The sequence below is a fragment of the Epargyreus clarus genome, unplaced genomic scaffold, assembly GCF_041222505.1.
Source record: "Epargyreus clarus isolate Ecla_fem2 unplaced genomic scaffold, WU_Ecla_fem_2.2 ptg000021l, whole genome shotgun sequence".
Classification (NCBI taxonomy): Eukaryota; Metazoa; Arthropoda; class Insecta; order Lepidoptera; family Hesperiidae; genus Epargyreus; species Epargyreus clarus.
Genome location: NW_027332228.1, coordinates 2,620,263 through 2,635,793, shown reverse-complemented (window position 1 = coordinate 2,635,793; position 15,531 = coordinate 2,620,263). Strand labels below are relative to the sequence as shown.

The 15,531-nt window shown below is 34.4% G+C and overlaps 2 protein-coding genes and 1 non-coding gene across 3 annotated transcripts; 1 reads left to right on the top strand and 2 right to left on the bottom strand.

Moving 5' to 3' along the window:
* Positions 1–1,574: 1,574 nt before the first annotated feature.
* Positions 1,575–1,656, bottom strand: TRNAS-UGA (transfer RNA serine (anticodon UGA)). The gene has a single exon. It is a non-coding gene; the product is annotated as a tRNA-Ser (tRNA).
* A 667-nt stretch (positions 1,657–2,323) lies between these two features.
* On the top strand, positions 2,324–11,029 carry Srp72 (signal recognition particle 72). The gene is made up of 13 exons (XM_073084432.1): positions 2,324–2,451; positions 3,098–3,332; positions 3,817–3,961; positions 4,476–4,666; positions 5,290–5,427; positions 5,837–5,969; positions 6,552–6,731; positions 7,467–7,628; positions 8,514–8,726; positions 9,193–9,287; positions 9,624–9,725; positions 10,134–10,238; positions 10,837–11,029. Exons 1-13 carry the CDS (start codon positions 2,331–2,333, stop codon positions 10,970–10,972), a joined length of 1,956 nt encoding a protein of 651 aa, XP_072940533.1. The 5' UTR covers positions 2,324–2,330; the 3' UTR covers positions 10,973–11,029.
* A 509-nt stretch (positions 11,030–11,538) lies between these two features.
* LOC140750914 (probable rRNA-processing protein EBP2 homolog) lies at positions 11,539–14,284 on the bottom strand. Its single transcript, XM_073084657.1, has 5 exons — positions 14,111–14,284; positions 13,608–13,828; positions 13,051–13,209; positions 12,396–12,543; positions 11,539–11,982 (listed from the first exon to the last, which is right to left on the bottom strand). Exons 1-5 carry the CDS (start codon positions 14,162–14,164, stop codon positions 11,605–11,607), a joined length of 960 nt encoding a protein of 319 aa, XP_072940758.1. The 5' UTR covers positions 14,165–14,284; the 3' UTR covers positions 11,539–11,604.
* Positions 14,285–15,531: the final 1,247 nt, after the last annotated feature.

Below are 15,531 nucleotides of genomic sequence, written 5' to 3'. Positions count from 1 at the left end.
CGTGCCTAGGATTTGAATGTCGGACCCCTCGACTGAGTGGCCGCGTTTCAACCACTAAGCTATCACTGCTTCATATTCATACTAATAGAATTTCTTTAAAAGAAGTTTCTCGCACTTAAAAATCCAAGTCGCACCGGCTGTCGGAGCGATGTTGTACAATGTCAAAGCGATATTCTATAAGCAATGTTGCCGACTGAACTTTAATAGTAACATGGAACTTTGCGTGGGCATGCGAACTTTGGGAAACTCGCAAGTTGCTCAACTTGGAGCTCTTGCAGTTGTGTTGTAAACTTACATTACGGTTTTTTATCAGACTTTATCACTCTTCCCTTAGTTGGTTTAGAGATTTTATCATGCGATAGATAGTGGTTCTGCTTTTGCGGTATAAAAATATAATCAAAGTTAGCATAAACTACGTATACCTAAGAATCTACATAAATTATATAATTCAATAAATAAATAAAAGATTACAATAAGAAATTAAAAAGGTAGCTTACCGGTACCTTTAAATATAACTTTCGTTTAGGGCTCCTTCAAGTGTTTGTAGGTCAAGCAGTTGCAGGCTGATAAGCCTGCAACTGCTTGCAGCTAGTTTGAAAAGGCCCTTAATAGATTTATTTCATATTGTAGTAAATAAGGCAATAAGGCTAAAGATCACGGGTGAGTAACATCATAAACACACTCCCATCCCTTGTGAATCCTTAGCTGAACGTACACTTGTAGGTTGCGATGACCATGACAACATGAAAACACGGGTACTATGTGATCATATTTTAAGAGACCTGTCTTGTATATTAAATTGCTTAGGTACTAAGTCATTGGCTGCAGTGATTTACATGCTCGTTTGTTAGTTGTGTCATTTAAGCATCATGGCACAACACAAATTAAATTTATTGACGTGTATTTAGTAATGACTATCTAACGGCAACTGTTTTCATGTCCCACTGCACTGGGTACGGATTCCTTACTACGTTGTTCCAATACAGATTGATATTATTAGTGAAGTGATTACTCGTGAAGGATTTCTTCAACTTAACCATTAGCCACCAATAGCGCGCGTTCAGACCAGAGCATTAAAGTCAGCCGCTGACTATAAGCTGACTGTCAACCCAGACATAAACGTAAGCTAAATAAGCTAAGGATACTATAGAACGGATTGGAGCTGATAATCCGCCACTACGCATTGCGTGGCGTATAGCATTATAGCAGATTGTCGATTGTGTGAACGAAAGTTGAATATCTGTAGAAAAGTAGAACGTATGTAAGCGCGCTGACAGTCACCAGCTGACTATCCGCTTTGATGAAACCGCACTGTTACACTGTACGTATGGCCTTCGACAATGTTTAACGAGGGGTATCCAATCATTGAAGAAATTAAATGCTCACGAAATTTGACGATCATGAACATACTATTACCTACGCTAGTGAAAAGTTATAAAATATTTATAAAATGTAATTATTATAAACATTTAACAATACGCTATAAAAAAGTTATTAACTGCAAAAAACACGTAATAAATACGATAAAGTAACTGAAAATTTCTTATCCATCTGAAAAATGTATAAAAATAAACCGCTGAGGACAGGATTCGAACCTGCGCGGGTATAACCCATTGGATTTCAAGTCCAACTCCTTAACCACTCGGACACCTCAGCTGATGTGAGAGCTGTCTAATTTTACGTACACTATTATATTAAAATGATGTAGCGTATATCATCATCATAATTGTATATTGTATATTTATTGTTATTATTTACACAGCCTGAAAACACAAGACCAGATGAATTACCAATGCTCATTGTTCGTGTTTCTTACTGAACGTAGAGACCAAGTATCTACTTTAAATAAATTGTGATATAAATTAGGACCTAACTAGAGCAATCGTATTTTTTTACATTTTAGATTAGAGAAAGACCAACATAATTAACTTTTTTTATTATTATTTCATGTGACGAATGCAGAAAATGAGCCACGGCCCGAGATAGTTTGGTTACTTCCCCAGAACCCAAAGAACCTAGTTGGAAAGACCCATATAATTACATAATGATATAATATATTCAATGCATAAAACACCATCCGAATTAAAACACACCGGCGTCATTACACTAATACGAGACTAAGTTATGTATTGATAGATATCGGTAGTCGAAACAGTTTTATCCCGTTTTAATGGTCAAAGATCGTTTCAGTAATTACTTATAATATTATCTAATAGTATTTAAAATAATTTTTTACTAATTTGGTTTGGTTATTTCGGTTTCTCTTTAATAAATCACGATAGTTTCTCGACGAACATTACGACATGACAGATAGCGTGTGACGGAATCATATGCCATGTTGTCAAAAAATGTCAGCCAACAAGGAAAGTAACCTTGTTCAGGCATATATTGAATTAAATAAATTCTGCCAAAGCGGTGACTATGATAGAGCATTAAAATCTACGGGGAAGAGTGAGTAAATTAAACTAATTAATAATAAACTTAAATATACAAATTAATTCTAAGTTTCACAAGTTGTTGTCGTCGACCAGGGTGCGTGTGAAACTTCTATTTTTAAATGAAAGCACCCATGTATTGGATTTCCATTCAAAATTTTATTGATATTTATCTTCTAGGAGCTTAACTTGAGAGTGAAACCGAATAATTGAGTTGTATATACCTCTAATTCATATCCAACACTATATTGGTTTTTATTTGGGATTATTAGTCTGTGCTATCGATTTGGCACTTTAGAATAAATTACCAGTACAGTGTACCCTCCCTACTCAGTATTTCAATATTCATAATGAGTTGTCTTTTAACTATTTACTGCAATTTCTTCAAGAAACTATGTATATTTACTATTACATACCTATTTCATATCGTTTTATATTATTATCTTTATAAAAGACACTTCTTTTAAAAATAGCAGAATGTAAACTTTAATATCTTTACAATTAATAAGAATAGTTATTTTTAAATGCTCATAAAAATACAATTTTCAATAGATAAATAAGGTACAGAACTTCTTAAGACTACTCTTGAAAATTCCCAGTCAATTAAGTTTTAATACTGAATACTTTAACTAAAATAAAAAAAACTAACTAAATTTCTGCAGTTCTCCAAATAGCACCGACAGAGCAAAAGGCATTCCATTGCAAGGTAATCTGCTACATCCAGCTGCACAACTTTAAAGAGGCACTATCCGTGCTGAATAACAGCAAGAATGCTGCTCTTGCTGCCAACCTGCACTTTGAGAAAGCATACACACAGTACCGACTCAACTGCCCCAAGGAGGCGTTGGAAACGGTGGACAATGCTCCTGAGTTGACACCTGCTTTGAAAGAACTGAGGTAGGTTTTGTTTTAGACCTATTATTATGTTGTATGTACTGAGAAAGGAGAGACATTTAAATTTTAAGCCATTCAAAGTTATGCCTGACATTGATAAGTATTAAATCCCAATTTTGTGTGCCAAATATCAACAATTTCTGCATACTACAAATTGTTGAATTTCAAAATTGGTAATCAAAATTTAGATACATTGAATGTTAATTTAATATAATATGTTTAATGTGTAGTGTTATGATGAAAGTTAACACAACTATGATTAATCTCAGATTACACATCAATCTTACCTAGAGTTCATTCAGGCTGTCTCTATGACTTGGACTAAGTCTGGTTTGTACCCCATTAGAATGTCAAATAAAAAAAAACAGGGTTGATATGGCATGTCAAAAAGTAAGAATGATATATAATTCTCTAGGGAATTTAACATATTCCTATGTATGATAATCTAGATTATTTAAGTACATTTGTTGCTATTTTAATATTTCAGGGCTCAAATTCTATACCGCCTGGAACAATACCAGGATTGCTACAACCTGTACCGTGACATAGTGAAGAATACCACCGATGAATATGAAGATGAGAGGAAAGCCAACATGTCAGCCGTCGTGGCTAACCTTGCAGCTCTTAATCCTGTAAGTATTATATTTTATTGTGTTATGCTTAAAATATATGACATCAAGAACCCAAGTTATGATTGAGATAATCTTAAGTAATTTTATAATAAACTAGCTGACCCAGCAAACGTTGTATTGCCATATATATAAAAAAAAAATTAGGGTTGTACTACCCCTAACATTTAGGGGGATGAAAAATAGATTTGTGTGTGATTCTCATAGATACCGGATAAGCACAAAAAATTTCATCAAAATCGGTCAAGCCGTTTCGGAGGAGTATAGCAACGAAAACTGTGACATGAGAATTTTATATATTAGATAAAAATAATAAAACTTCTTTGAAGACCATACTCATTTCTCATCAAATTATTTTGTATAATGTCTAGTAGATGAAATACACAATTATGTCAATTGTAATTATGACATATTTAGGGACTTTATTAATAAGGTGTAATGACATCATGTATTTGTAAATATATTTTCTATTACATTCATATAGTTCTTTATTCTAAGTTAAGTTAAATTTTCCCAGTCAGCAGACCTGCCCCAATTTGAAGAAACCACCTATGAGTTATCATACAACGCCGGCAGCACTCTGGCCATGCGAGGCAAGTACAACGAGGCGCTGCCCGTGTTGAAAAGGGCTGAGCAGTCCTGCTCGGAGAGTGTCATTGATGATGGGGGTACTGAGGAGGAAGCTAAGGAAGAAGCTGCTATCATCAGGTAATATCTAAATTAAAACAAATTTAGATTTCCTGTAACCTTTGCTAAATAGCTGCCCTTTTATACCCCATGTGGTATTAGAGATATACTTTTTTAGTTAATTTTTAGGTTGAAATAAAGCTATATTTATTGTAGGCTATATAAATTTTAGTTTCTAAAGTTAAACACCTCTTTAATATACAAAAGCCATAGTTAAGCCATAGCCATAACTATGTTTTGGTTATTGTGTAAATGTATAATTATTATGAATTTAGTAATTGATGTAGTGTAATGTAGGTATGATGACACAACTGTCACACATCACATACTATTTATTATATTACTGCTTACTTATTCCAGCATAGCATCACATAGATAAAAACAAACATTGATATAAATGATTAATTTTAGATTTGTTATAGTGGATTGTTGTATATTGTAATTATTATAATACTGCTGTATCAGCTATGTTACTCGCTTTCTTGCATATTTTGCTATTGCTTTGCTATTGCTATATTGCATGCTGTTTTTACCTATAATTGAAATGACACTTACCTCTTATCTTTGCATTTATGATTGTTGCTTTTGGTGTACATTATGTTGGTGATCATGAATAAATAAATAAATACATTGTAAAATTCTAGGGTCCAACAAGCATACTGCCTGCAACAGATGGGCAAGGAGAAAGAGGCGGCCACAGTATACCAGAGTGTGCTGAAGGACAAGCCCAGCGACCAGGCGCTAGTGGCCATCGCGAGCAACAACTTGGTTGTTATTAACCGGTGTGTATAGTTTTGATAATCTGTCCTTTTCAGTATAGTCCGCGCCAAACTGCTAGTCCCCTCTGGAGTTGTTGCGTGCAGTTGTATTCATACAATTTGCTATGGCGACGCGATTCATTTCTATATTCCGAGCGGACTAGCAGTTTTACGCAGATTCTAATAATCTAAAGGTAAAATGTGTCATCTCTTGTGATTTTTCAGTTATTTGTATGATATTCAAAATTAGAAAGTAGACATTGCTTAACAATGAAAATTTTGTGAGGAAGAAGTTTCCTTTACGATTTGTAGAACTCTCAGTTCAAATGCCTATGAATTGTGTAATGAAAATAGTTCTTAAAGTGTGTATATTACTCTGAGGATAAAAATGAGTTCATTATGATGTTGTTAAAGACGAAATATTTATTTTCAGAGATACCAACGTGTTCGATTCCCGCAAGCGCATGAAGGCGGCCTCTGCGGAAGGACTAGAGCACAAACTGAACTCTAGGCAACGTGCTTCCATTGTCTACAATCAGGCCATCCTAGCCATCTATTCTAACCAGGTAATCACACAGAAATAAATTGGGATGTTTTGCCGTTATTCAATGAATGAATGAGGTGAAATAATTAAATAAATTACTTAATTGATGGCTAAATCAGCAGACAAAAAAATATGATGGATCAATCATGATTGATTCAGATCCACGCCTACAGTAGGTGCCTCATTATGTGAGTACAATAAAAAGGTAAATTATTAGTGATCGCCTATTTTGAAGCATGCTACAAGGACCAAGATATTAACCATGACCACTTTACCATCTTAAACACATACAGGTATACAGGGTGAACTTTTCAAACAGGTCTTTAAGGCTAAATCTGGGACTATAAAAAATAGCGAAAAATGCTGAAAGTGGTTACAAGGCCGATTTTGATTAAAAATAAACTGCACCATTCAGTTTGTCGCCCATAAGCATCAAATTCTGGGATGTAACGATGAATGACAAACTAAAGGAAAATATTGTTTTTTTAGAAAATTAATATTTTCCACTCGCACCCATAAAATTTTCCACGTGTAAGGGAAAGTACTAACTTTGAAGAAAATTGAAGATTTCCACTCACACCTATAAATATTACTTGTGTTTCAGCCGGACTTTTGCAAGCAGTGCTGCGTGAAGCTCTCCCGCGAGCTGTCCCGCGCGCGCCGCGCCGCGCTGGTGGAGGCCAGCTCGCTCGTCAAGGACGCCAAGAGACCCCAGGCTGTGGCCTTGCTACTTAAACACGGGGGAGATTTACTGTTGGCTGCTGTGCAAGTGCTGCTCGCACAGGTATGACGGTTAAATTGGTAGACTGGTACAATGAATAGTAAAAAATACTGCTGCTGTTGGAAATAAATATGCATTGGAGGTTCTTATAAAAAAAAATGTCATTTTTTAATAGAAATACTTTTGTGTAGTTGTTACATTAAAAAAATTGGCATAGTTCTAATATTTTTTTAAGTGTATGGATGAAATAGTAACTATTTTTAACAAGTTACCAAAAAAAAACAATAATCTTTAAAATAATGAAATAAAATATAAATTCTTTTTCCTATTTCCAAAATTACATTGATATATATCAAGTTCTTAATCTTATAATATCTAAGACATCGAACTTAGTCCTTGGAAAAGCAATAAACCTTTGACCCAACTCATAAAAGAAAAAGACATTAATAGAATAGACCTTTCATAAAATACTATAAAAAAATATACAATATAACTAATGAACTGACCCAGCAAACGTTGTGTTGCCATATAAATAAAAAAATATTAAGCGTGAACAACCATTACGGGTATGAAAAATAGATAATAGCTGATTCTCAGACCTACTTAATATACATATAAAATTTGGTGAAAATTGGTAAAGCCGTTTCGGAGGCGTACGGTAACTAACAGTGTGACACGAGAATTTTATATAACGAGAATTTATTTATATATATAAGATACTAATCTTACATTATATTTGAAGTAGTTCTATACTGTGTTATGGTGCCAGAAATTCATGCAAAAATAATTATTCCTCAGGGCGATCGCAAAGCAGCGGTGAAACTACTAGAAGAGAGCGAGTACAAGTATAGACCAGCAGTAATCGGATTGCTTAATACTCTACTATCTGCTGACAACGAGTACGAGAAGGCATCGCAACTCTTCACTGATGTGTATGAACATTATAAGGATGATGAACAGGTTTGTTGTTAGACAAAATATATAAGGTTGTGTTATGACGTTGTTGATGGATATTTCGCGTGCTTAAAGGTAAAAGGGCCTATAGCTAAGGGTTAATAGGGATTTATGCTGAAAGGGCACATAAAAAAATTTTTTTTTGCCATTCGGTTTGAAATTATCTGAAACGTAAAAAATTTTTAGTTCGGTTTGAAATTAACTGAAACGTAAAAAAGTTTTATGTTTCCCTATTAACCCCTATAAATCCCTATTAACCCTTAGCTATAGGCCCTTTTACCTTTAAGCACGCGATTTGTTAAATTTGAATCATGGGTACAGACTAAGAAAAGCTTAAAAGCTTAAAACTAAAGCTTAAATTATACTCTATGTTGTTTTGATGTCGAATCAGTGTTTGTTACTAACATGGATATTATAATGACAGTTTTAGTTTAATTTTTTAAGTTACTTCAGATATAAATAGTAGGTGCTTTATTCAAATAGTTTTTTATTTCCAAAAAGACGATAACTTCTTATTGAAAACATATAAATGTTTAGTTGCTTATTTAACTTAACCTATAAAAATCTTAAAATTCAGTAGAATTTAAATGTTCTGATTATTTGGAGTTGATTACAGATGCTTATGGGTGGCAGTAACCACTTACCACCAGGTGGACTGCATGCTCGGCTGCTACTCCTATATTATAAAAAAAAAATTCTAACCTACAGGAATTATCTTTCATATTTTCTAATAGAAATTATGGATACAGCTACTACGTATCTGAACTTCTCTATTGTACATTTTTTCAATACCACCATAAGACACTTTTCATGGTCCATTTTTTCAGTATGGTACACAGGTTCATCTACCACTTCCCCAAAACTGACCCCGTTGGTATTCCTTACCTACAGAAGCTGTCGTCGCTCCGGCTAGTGTGGCGCGCGGCGGCGGAGGCGCACCGGCGCGCGGGGCGCGGCGCCGAGGCGGCCGCGGCGCTGGAGGCGCTGGCCCGCGCCGCGCCCGGCGACCGCCGCAGCCTCGCGCGCCTCGTCAAGGCGCTGCGCGACCACCCCGAGCGGGCCAGGCAACTCGCTGCTTCCCTCCCACCCATATCGCAACTTGAGGTGAGTAGTCTCTTTTTTATGATATAGGAGTAGCTGACAAGCATGCAGGCTGATGGTAGAGTCCGCGCCAAACTTCTAGTCCTCTCTGAATATAAATCCCGTCGCAACAAATTGTAGATATCAGCGGGACGAAGACAGCGCGGGACCTCCATGGCACCCTCCACTGCCTACTATCACCCACTGCTACATAGCTGAGTTAGTATGCCCATTGCCCATACGTTGCGATACGGAGTATATGCTTGTGGTTGTGTGCGACCGCATTGGCTCTCTGACTATCCCTGCATGGAACAGCTTCACAGCGGACTAAATGTTTCGGTTAATATAACGTACGTAAAGCACCGCGGCAGCCATCCGTGTGACAACCATCGTTTGTCGCAAATTCGAAAGTTTAAGCATTCATTGAACTTATAAATACCCATTTCAAACAAATTAACGTCAAATATATGTTTTTTTATTCGTTTTTTAGGGTAAGATCGACATCGAAGCGCTGGAGTCTTCGAAATGGATGATGGGTGCTAAAGTAGTAAAGAAGACTGCTAGCAAACAGGAGCAATCGCCTGGGTATGTCATTTTCATTTACATCAAAAACATAAACAAACACCTAATAACTTCATCAGGTCATCAGAGCATTTGCAAATTCAAAGCATGAAATAAGCACAAACATACTAACAGACCTGTTAACAATTAATGGATTCCTTACACGATGATTTAATTCCATTTACAACTATTAATATTTCATATAAAAAAAAACACATATTGTATCAACTAAAAATGAACTAAAATCATCAAAACAATCAGTAATACATACTTAAAAAATAAACTCTTTCTATGTAAATAAAACTTGTTAATTTTCAAAATAAATATGAAGTTGCTTGAGTAATACGTACACTTTTACAGAACGCCTGGCTCAGAGTTATCTCAGAAGAAGAAGACGAAACGCAAGCGTAAGACCAAGATCCCGCGCAACGCTGACCTGTCGAAACCTCCGGATCCTGAGAGGTAAGTACATTCATAGGTTTGTTGTTAGAATTATTTAATATTTGGAATCTAATTTCATATGTAGTTGATTACAGACGTCCATGGACAGAAGTACTAGTAACCACTTAACAATAACAACCTTGCGAAGTGGCGGTTGAAATATTGACGTTCTGGAAAAAATCTCCCTTGATAAATTATTTTTTAATTTGACTTTGACCATCATTGTTTTAAAAAAGACTAATAATTCAGCTCTATTTCTGATGTATTGGCTGTCGATTTTATCTTACAATGTACAGTTTTTCTAATTACAACCCCTTTACAATAACATTTTTTCTGAGTAGCTTATTAAAAATCCGACTGTATTCATTTCATATCTAGTGTAGGGTCAGCTTATCTACATAGGTGCTAAAAATTGTAATATATTTACAGATGGTTGCCGAAGTACGAGCGGTCTGCGTACCGCAAGCGCCGCGGCGTGCGGCGTGACGTCATCAAGGGCAGCCAGGGCATGACCACCGCCGCCGTCGACCAGTAGTCAGTACACTGCTATGTTCACCGTCTCCTTATCATCATACACACGTCATCACCGATACTATAATTTCGAAAACATCCACATAATTTCTATCATCTGATCTTATGACTACCGAAATATCGTCAACACCTTGGATAAAATATGTATTGATCGAAAGTCAACGGAATTAAATCAGCACTAATAACATCTGTAATACCGAGGTATTAGAAGAAAGAAGTGAGATTAGGGAATGCTCTAATCTCGTCACGTCACTATCGCTATTAGGTCATAATCATATCATCATCACTAACACATCACTATGATTATAAAGTCGCCCCCGCCACAAATTTATCAATAAAACTTAATCGCCTTATCATCACCCACCTCGTTGTCACTACCATGTCAATACATCTCGTTTACGTAGTCTACACCATCACCAATAACTTGTTAACCCAACATATCTATGGTGATAGTTCAATCTTTAGGACAATCACTTCTACAAAACAATCGTTTCAGCATTACACATCGTCATAATTATCTTAAAATCAGTCTACTCAAATCATCACCAAATTGTTCTACAAATACAAATGCAAAAATCTTTATATATTTTATTTCTAACAGCGACATGAGCAAGCAAACGCCGAGCAGTGCGACTGCAACAGCGGCTAAGAGTCCCCGCGTGGAGCCCAAGTCCAGCGAGAGCGCCTGGCAAAGGAAACAGCAGCAGAAGAAGAAAGGCAAGGGCAGGAAGTGGTAGGATGATGTAACTGCACTGCACTATATTGTAATAAATGATATTTTTATCACGCATCTACTTTGTGGTTTTATTTGGGCGTAGGGTAGAGGAAAATAGTAAAGCCCGCTCTATATTCTCGCGAGAAATATCCGATTGGTATCGGCTCCACATTCTCGTTTCTGGTGCTTTTCTCGCGAGAATGTGGAGCGGGCTACAAAAATCGGAGAACACAACGAGAACGGACTCGCGAGAAAAACACGAGAAACCTCTCCACATTTAACATTTCTCATGCTTTTTTCGCGTTCTCGCGAGAATGTGGAGCAGACTTTAGATTTGTGAAAATTGCAAAAAAAAAAGTTTTACTAATTTGTTTTAAATCATTTTGATCACAACCCACTTGTTTTATACAGACATATCTTCCAGTTTGTAATTATATAAGAAATGTTAATTAGAAATAAATAACTCATTAAAGTTAAGTGAGACTGTGATAATACTTTAGCCCATTTTGGGAAAAACAGTCCAACTAAAACATATTTTCTACAATCTTTCACAAATATAATCCGGATCATTAAAATAAAAATACTTCATTAAAGAATATACTCTTGAAATGTATTTATTTATTATCAGTAACATTAATCTAATTTAACAAATAATTATCTCTTAGTATTCTTCCTTTTAGATTTCCCTGGTCTCTGATTCTTCTTCTTGTTGTTAGGCTTAAACGACTTAGTCTTGAAGTTGAATGGTGTCTTCTTTGCAGAACTGTTGAAACCATCCATTTGATTTGATGATTCCCTAGTATTCAATTTAGACCCTTTCTTTTTGCCGCCAAAACCAAACTTTTTATCTTTATTTGCGCGTTTCTTGTTTATCTTTCCTTTAGGGTCTTTGCCTTTGTTTTCTTTACCCTTACTGTTCTTTCCCTTATTGTCATCTAAGAAGTCCAAGTCTGTGGATTTTCCTTTCCTGACTCTCTTAAGTTGCTCAAGCATATGTTTCTTATCGGCTGCTTGCTTCAATTTTGCATCAGTCTACAAGAAACAAAATTGCAAAATTAATTAATAACTGATTATTTTATTTCACCAATTCTAATTTTGTAACAGATGCCAGTTGCATATATTTTTAACATGTGTTTTATAGTTGTTTAATTTCAACATAATGGTCAAATAATTTACAGTTACACAATCTCTTTGCCTGCTAGCTTTATATAACAGAAGCATCTAATTATCAAGCAATCATTTATAACCATTCTCTAATAGGACATGAACTCTGCCTGAACTTTATCAAAAACTTCTTGAGGTTAGTTAAATATCTTCCTATTAAACACTCAAATTAAAAAAACGACTACTGCATGGCTACAATAAAACTTGATACTGTAACTGTCAAAAATAGAAGATTTTCGCGTACTTTTGGCATAACAATTTATTATAAGTCTTTAACATACCTGTACTCGTTTAGCAATCTTCTTCTGCTCGCGGAGTTGCCTGACCTTCTCCACACGCGCCTGCGCTGCTTGCTTCGACATCAAGTTCTTGCGCACCTTTTGCATGTGCTCATCTGACTTAGCCATCTCTGCGAAGTAGTCATCAGGACTGAAACAAAAATAATAGCTTAAATTAATACTATTATTTAAACACCTGCACCTGTAATCCTAGACATCTTAGCAGTGTAGATTTAAAATAGTATTTCTGTCACCTTATACAAATAGGTCAGTGAAAAAATCATTGATAAAGTCATTAGGAATAACATGTTAAATATGTCAGTTCTAAAAATGTAATAAGAAATACACACATTTTTATTTGTATTTCTTACACCCTGGATATGCTGCCCTTGGAACGATATGCTTTTGAATATAAGATTATACTCGATATCAACTTACTCCAATGGTATTAATTGGGCCAAAGGCACACATATTATCTCTATATAAGGTAAGCCATATTACCTTATATAGACATAATATGTGTTCTATATGACTAAAATATTAAAATTGTAATTTGTAAAACACTGTGTTTTAGTTAAGTATTTACAAATGTAGTATCTAATCTCAAGCCTTTATAATAATTACAAAAAATACTAAAAATGCCAGGTATATTATTTACCGTCTAGTAGGAATGCTGAGGTCCTTAAGTCTCTTGATGCCGTCTACAACAGCTGCCTGAGCTTGTCTGTGGATGAGATTCTCCCGCTTGAACTCATTTAGTACTGGGTCCTGTGCAGCATCATACACTTGGTTGCCTCTTGTGTTTTCCTTTACATTCCTGAAGCAAATATTCACATATGAAATTATAAGTTATTCCTGTAAGTGTAGTATTTGCAAACAGCATTACACTAAACCCTAGAGGAGTGATTAATTTTGTAAAAAGATTGGACTTAAGTTACTAGGTCCAACTGACCATAAGTGGCCCGTGGATACCCTCGAACATCAATAACTAATAGAATCACAGTCTTTTCTTGGAACAGCCACGGATTGATTGCTACCCCTGATAACAATGTTGAGGTGCCGCCTGTAAATTTGTTACTACAAATTTAAAACCAGGTCATAATAGCATTACACTGTGCTACTGTAAGGGAGGTACAGATGTGAACCTTGCGGCTACAGTTAAATCACAATGGTGTTGGAGCCTTAGGGATTTTTCTGTTGAAGTTCAATACTAACTTTCTTCTCTGTGTTGTTTCCTCTATCTGCATGGCCACATCCGGCGCCATGGGAGCCACACTAGTGACGAGGTCCAGGGTCTCCACCCATGGCAACTTCAGCTCAAACTCCTTTAATTTTGCTTTAAGGTCTGCTACATTGTTCACATAAGTCTTCTCAACTTTCTCAATTTCTTCATTGAGACCTGGCTTCAGTAGGCCTTTGGCAAATGCCTCCTGTAACTTTATTATACACACAATTGAATATTAGGACTCGGATCACGAGCGTTTTTTACCCGAACTTTTAAATAATACAGAATTACACAATATTATTCACAGAGTGCACACTTATGACAAAGGGGGCACGTACGGACGAACCGAAATACATTAAAGTAAATATTATATTATTATTCTGAGAATATTAAAGTTAAGAAATAGTATTTTCCAGACAAATTCCAAAATTTAACCACCAAAAAACACGCACACGTAATGTTTTACTAAAATAATAAATTATTAAATACTTACTTCTTCATCAGAATCTACATCAGTGTCACTATCGTTTAAAATAAAATCAGTCATATTTGTATTTATCTTTTGGACTGTTGATCGGCAATTTAATAAAATGTAAGCAATAACATAACCTCTCAACTCTCATGCACCTCCTATTTTAAATAAAACGTGCTATGACAGTGACAATACAACAAAATTGATAAGTATTACAATTGACAGCATACATTTTTAAATATAATTTTGGGCCCGCCTGTGCTATGGCTTCGACTGCGACATTTAAATATTAATATTATAATGATATTTAATATATCATGTAATAATTCAGTATAATTTAAAAAATGCAATAATGTAAATGTTATATTAAATATTTAGGAATTTGTAAAATATATTGCTGTAATGGAAGGCATTTGCTAGGTTAATTTGCTTAATAGATTTCCATTTAAATAATCTAGTTTAAAAATAAAATAAAAACTTATAATAAGGATTCTAGCCTGAGATCCTATGAAATGGTGTATGACACAATTTAATTACCTACTTATAACTATTTACCTGCTAATAATAATAATTAATTATTTGCATTTTAATCGAATTAGCAACTATTACATACCTTAAATCAAAACATTTCAACAGAATTTTTAATATGAAATTCCTACAAGTTGTAATCAATGAACGGATTATGATGATTATATATAAGCATGTAATTCAATGAACATGAATTATTTGTATTTTCCCGCTAAAAATCGCATATAGAACGTTCTTTTAATACCCACTGCCAGATAAGGCAATAATTACGAACATATACAGTCAAGAGTAATGCATTCTAGAAAATTCTTTTTTGTTAGTCATCGCGCATGAAAATTAAGTTAACATTACAAATATAAAAATATTTCATATGAAATACTTTTCTCAAATTTAACTACATGTAACAATAGCTTTTGCTTAATGCTGATTATATTTCGAGATATATAATAATCCCAGTTTTATAATACACTTTTTTAGAAATATACATTTTAAAAATCGTAAAACAGTGGAATATCATAAAAAAATATAAATTAAATTTACTGTGTTTTTAAATAGATTTTAGAATGTTATTAAAGATTCATTTTTCATTTATAAAATCAGAATAAAATTTTATATAACAGTAATAATCTCACCTCCCTCAATAATAAATAGTAACCAAAACTTATAACTTAAAATTATATTTTAATAAAATAATTTAAAGTGATTATAGCTATGATATTAAATTACTTTTCATTTTATTTTGAACGCGCTCACATCAAACATTAGGTAAATTAAAAAAGTTATCAATTGGTTATGGATTTCTACTTAGAAAAAAATAAAACATTGAACCATAGATTGAGGTCGCTTCTCAACTTTTACATTTTAAAATAATAATATTTAAATAATAATAAATTTTAATTGCAATAAAGCAAACT